The 5,500-nt window shown below is 52.7% G+C and overlaps 3 protein-coding genes across 3 annotated transcripts in view; 1 reads left to right on the forward strand and 2 right to left on the reverse strand.

Moving 5' to 3' along the window:
* LRRC75B (leucine rich repeat containing 75B) overlaps positions 1–5,500 on the forward strand; it is a 186,882-nt gene that overhangs the window by 130,952 nt on the left and 50,430 nt on the right. The gene's annotated exons all lie outside the window — the stretch shown is intronic.
* Positions 1–5,500, reverse strand: part of BCR (breakpoint cluster region) — an 814,161-nt gene that overhangs the window by 26,677 nt on the left and 781,984 nt on the right. The gene's annotated exons all lie outside the window — the stretch shown is intronic.
* The window catches only part of LOC105546089 (gamma-glutamyltranspeptidase 1), a 19,361-nt gene that overhangs the window by 5,780 nt on the left and 8,081 nt on the right, over positions 1–5,500 (reverse strand). The window contains exon 8 of the mRNA XM_011989185.1: positions 223–427. Coding sequence (XP_011844575.1) covers positions 223–427 — 205 coding nt within the window. The remainder of the gene's footprint in view (positions 1–222; positions 428–5,500) is intronic.

The following is a 5,500-nucleotide window of genomic DNA, read 5'->3' on the forward strand; positions in this document are numbered from 1 at the left end:
CGGGAGCCTCCTAGTGTCCCTTGCCACTCAGGACACACGGCCAGCCACAGTGGCCACTGGGACCCCACCTCAGAATGTGTCCCCACACGTGGTGGGAAGGGTCTGTATCTCCTCAGCCCATTATCAGTGCGGGGTCCTGAAGGCAGAGGGCCGCTCCACTGCTGCTAGGGGCCTGCAGGGTCCTTGGGCTGTGCCTGCACTGCCTGTGTCAGGAGGCCGCACCCACAGACATACCACAAGACAGGCTGCTGCTCGATGACGGTCCGCTTGTTTTCCAGGGCTGCCCCCAAGCCCTTGCCCACGGGGAAGCCCTGGCGGGCCAGCTGGATGCTGGGCTGGAAGAGGCGAGCCCAGGGCAGCCGCCCATGCCGCTGGTGCGCCAGCTCATAGCCTCGGATCTCCCCGGGCACCGCCACTGACAGTCCCCCTGGGGAGAGAGAGCTACAGTTAGTGGCCCTGAGTAGGGGACATCAGAATCTCTCACAGGCAGCATCCCAGGCACATTCCCTGACTCATTTTACAGATGGGTCAATGAGGCTTAGGACGAAAGATATTTTTTTTTTCTTTTTTGAGATGGGGTCTTGCCATCTTTCCCAGCCTGGTCTCAAACTCCTGGACTCAAGTAATTCTCCCACCTCAACCTCCCAAGCAGCTGAGATTCCAGGAGTGAACCACCACACCCAGCAGAAGGGGATGTTTAAGGTCATATCTGGGCTCGGCAGGCAGGAGTGTACATGGACCAGGGATGTCTGAGGAGGGCACAGGAGGGGAAGCAGTAGCATGCAACTGGGTTTCGCTGTCCCAGGATGAGATGTCTGTGCAGGTGCCTGCGTGTCTAAAATCCTGTGCCAGGCCAGACCCCTCCTATCTCGCTGACCACAAGCCCTTATCCTGTAACACTCATGGGATCCACCAGAATGTGCCAAAGCAAGAGCAGGTCCTTCCCTGACCCAGGTCAAGCACAGGCCACCCTCAAGAATCAGCCAGCCCCAAGAAAGGGCTCCCTTCCTCTTTTCAACTGCTCCAGAGGCAAGACCTGAGCCTTAATCTCCGTCCTGTCCCCTCTCCCAGCCTCAGTTTTCCCATCCAACTATAAGGGTTTTTTGTTTGTTGTGAGACAGGGTCTGTCTCTGTTGCCCCAGCTGGAGTGGAGTGGTGCAGTCACGGCTCACTGCAGCCTTGGTTTTCCAGGCTCAAGCGATCCTCCCACCTCAGCCTCAGAAGTACCTAAGACTATAGACACACCCCACCACATGTGGCTTTTTTTTTTTTTTGGAGATAGAGTTTCACTCTTGTTGCCCAGGCTGGAGTGCAATGGCACAATCTTGGCTCACTCCAACCTCCGCCTCTCGAGTTCAAATAATTCCCCTGCCTCAGCCTCCCAAGTAGCTGGGATTACAGGCATGCACCACCACGCCTTGCTAATTTTTGTAATTTTAGTAGAGACAGGTTTCACCAGGTTCGTCAGGCTGGTCCTGAATTCCTAACATCAGGTGATCCACCTCGCTCAGCCTCTCAAAGTTCTGTGATTACAGGCGTGAGCCACCACACCAAGCCTAATTTTTTATTGTTTATTTTTTTGTAGAGACAGGGGTCTTGCTATGTTGCCAAGACTGGTCTCAAACTCCTGGCCTCAAGTGATCCTCCCACCTCAGCCTCCCGACATACTGGGACTACAGGTGCACCCAGCCTATAAGGGGTTTTGCCTTCCAGTTCTGACTTTCGAGGAGGTTACTGGAAACAGACCCCTGGGCCTGCTTCCCCCCGAGCCTCACTGACCATATGTACACTATAGACACTGACCCTTTGCCCAGAGAGATACAACCGTGGCCTCTGCGCCCAGGTATTTTCCTGCTCTCGCCAGAGATGACAGGGGCCATTTGGCTACTCCCAGGCTTGGTGGCTGTGGCTCTAGAACTGCCTCTCCCACCCTGAAGCCTGGCACAAGTTTCCAAGAGCCAGTGGTTTCAATTCTTAGAAGCTGCACATACATCCCGGAAGGTCTGACACCCAGCACATGATTCCTTCCCCCTTGCAGTTAGACAGAACTACTTTTTTTTTTCTTTTTACTTTTTTTTTTTTGAGACAGTCTTGCTGTGTGTCCCAGACTGGAGTTCAATGGCATGATCTCAGCTCACTGCAACCTCCGCCTCCTGGGTTCAAGTAACTCTCCTGCCTCAGCCTCCCAAGTAGCTGGGATTACAGGCACATGCCAGCACGCCGGGCTAATTTTTGTATTTTTAGTAGAGATGGGGTTTCGCCATGTTGGCAAGGCTGGTTTCAAACTCCTGACCTCAGGTGATCCACCCACCTCAGCTTTCCAAGGTGTTGGGATGACAGGCATGAGCCACCGCACCGCAGGCCCAGTCAAGACAGCAGTTCTAATGTTTGACAGCAGAGCAGGGTGACAATGCTTAGCAACAGTATTTTGTATATTTCAAAGTAACTGGAAGAGAAGACTATGGTGCTAACAAACAGGAATGAAAAATACTCAAGGTGACGGAGACCCCAAATACCCTGCCTTGATCATCATACACTATGCATGTAACAAGCACTCACATGTACCCATAAGTATAGAAAATATCATGTATCAATATCAGAAAAAAATCTTCTCCTGACCTCACTCCAATCAGGCTCTCATGCCACTACACTTGCCAAGCTCTCCGGCGACCCCCACACTGCCAGACCCAGTGCCCCCTCTCAGCTTTACTAGGCTCATCACTCTCCCTGAGAGCCACCCCTGCATCCCAGCGCCTGGCTCCACCCGTGTCTCCCCCGCCTGCCATCCTAGCTCGTGCTCTGCCCTCTGTCTTTGCTCTCTCTCCTGGTGGTCTGCCTGACATCTGAGCTTCAGCCTCCATTTAAGCACTGACAACTGCCAAATTGACCTGCTGGCCTGGACTGCTCCTCAAATCGCCAGACGCAAGTATCTACCTGCCTGCTCGAAGAAAGCATCTCAAACTTAAACGTGCCCAAAACCGAGCTCCTGAGTGTCCACGCAGACCTGCTTCCTGAGAGCCCTGCCTGTCTCCATTAGGGTCACCCTATCCTTCCAGGTACAGACAAAGGATCTGGGGTCCTCGGGGACTCCCTACACCAGCATCACACCCAACCCATCCTCAAATCCACAGGCTCCACTTCCAAGTGTGTCTGTCCAGCGTCAGCCACTTCCCACCACCCTCTCCATGAATTACTGCAGTGACCTCCGGACAGGTCCCCACATGCTCCCTGTCCCTTACACAGCAACCCAAGGGGTCCACAGGTCAGATACATCCCACTCCACTCACACACTCCACAGGCCCCCACTTCCTTGAGACAAGAGGCAGAGGCTTCACCATGACCTAAGAGATCCCACACAACCTGGGCCGTTCCCCTCGGGTCACTTGCTGCAGCCTCCCCAGCTCCCCACAGGGCTCTGTCCCTGCCCATCACACCTGGATCACTTGGTCTTCCCCCAGACACCACAAAGCTCCCCTGACCCCACCCCTGCCTCTGGGTCTTTGCTCAAATATCCCCTCCCTGACTAGGTCACCCTCCATAGAATCCCAGATTTTGAGGCCCCCCAGGTCTGTTTTTCCACAGCCCATAACACACCCACACCTGCCTAGTTTCTCCTTCCCACCTGGAATGTCACAGATTTCATCTGCCATCTTTGTTTTTCACCCCAGCTTCAGGAACAACACCTGATTCTTTAAGAGATGCTCAATACATTCTAGTTAAAGAAATGATTTCAGGCCGGGCGCAGTGGCTCAAGCCTGTAATCCCAGCACTTTAGGAGGCTGAGACGGGCGGATCACGAGGTCAGGAGATCGAGACCCATCCTGGCTAACCCGGTGAAACCTCGTCTCTACTAAAAAAATACAAAAAACTAGCCGGGCGAGGTGGCGGGCGCCTGTAGTCCCAGCTACTCGGGAGGCTGAGGCAGGAGAATGGCGTAAACCCGGGAGGCGGAGCTTGCAGTGAGCTGAGATCCGGCCACTGCACTCCAGCCTGGGCCACAGAGCCAGACTCCGTCTCAAAAAAAAAAAAAAGAAATGATTCCAAGCATCCACAAGGTACCAAGCCTATGATTCCTGCATTCTCTTACCCTGAGCAACTTCATGTCTACAGATGCTGAGTTTCTCAATGAGTATTAAAAAAATGAAAGATTGGTCGGTGCAGTAGCTCACACCTGTAATTCCAGCACTTTGGAAGGCCGAGGAGGGGGCAGATCATGACGTCAGGAGTTCGAGACCAACCTGGGCAACATAGTGAAACTCCCTCTCTACTAAAAATAGAAAAAATTGGCCGGGCATGGTGGCGGGAACCTGTAATCCCAGCTACTTGGGAGGCTGAGGCAGGAGAATCACTTGAAATTGGGAGGCGGAGGTTGCAGGGAGCAGAGATTGCACCATTGCACTCTAGTCTGGGCAACAGGAGTGAGACTCCATCTCAAAAAAAAAAAAAAAAAAAAAAATCAAAGATTGAGTATGTTGTAGAAGACTCCAAAGGGCACTACCCAGGATCCTCACCTGAGGTCTAAGACTTGCTATGGTGAGTGTGCCCTGCCCCTCCATCCTCCAACTTTTTTTTTTTTTTGAGACCGAGCTTTGCTCTTGTTGCCCAGGCTGGAGTACAGTGACATGATCTCGGCTCACTGTAACCTCCACCTCCCGGGTTCAAGCGATTCTCCTGCCTTAGACTCCTGAGTAGCTGGGATTACAGGCCTATGCCACCATGCCTGGCTAATTATTATGCTTTTAGTAGAGACAGGGTTTCACTATGTTGGCCAGGATGGTCTTGAACTCCTGACCCAGGTGATCCACCCGCCTCAGCCTCCCAGAGTGCTGGGATTACAAGCGTGAGCCACCACATCCAGCATTTTTTTTTTTGACAGGGTCTTGCTTTGTTGCCCAAGCTAGAGTGCAGTGGTACAATCATGGCTCACTGCAGCCTCAACCTCATGGGCTCAAGTGATCCTCCCACCTCAGCCTCCCGAGTAGCTGGGACCATAGACACATACCACCACACCTGGCTAATTTTTTTTTTTTCATTTTTTGTAGAGACGGAGTCTTGCTACGTTGCCCAGGCTGGTCTCAAACTCCTGGGCTGATGCAGTCCTCCTGACTTGGCCTCCTTAAGTACTAGGATTATAGGCGTGAGCTGTTGAGACCCACCCAATCTTCCAATTTTTAATCTCATAATCTATTGTGCCTCCTTTGAGGACGGACAGTGGCTTCCTGGATGGACAGTGGCTTCCCCTCAGGTACCTGGGGAATTTGGGGGCCTCCTCTCCACTGAAGACCAGATTAGATAAGAGAGACTCCACCTCACACTCTAGAGCCCCATCCCCACAAATGAACAAATGAGTGAATGGGATGCCTGTTGAAAAGGCAGGGTATAGACAGCCTGGGGTCAATTTTAGCTTCACCACCTCCCAGCTGTGTGACTTCAGCTGATTTTCATGACCTCTCTGGGCCTCAGCATCCCCACCCTGGAAAATGGGAACCCACATAGCATT

This window comes from Mandrillus leucophaeus, unplaced genomic scaffold (genome assembly GCF_000951045.1).
Source record: "Mandrillus leucophaeus isolate KB7577 unplaced genomic scaffold, Mleu.le_1.0 Scaffold349, whole genome shotgun sequence".
Classification (NCBI taxonomy): domain Eukaryota; kingdom Metazoa; phylum Chordata; class Mammalia; order Primates; family Cercopithecidae; genus Mandrillus; species Mandrillus leucophaeus.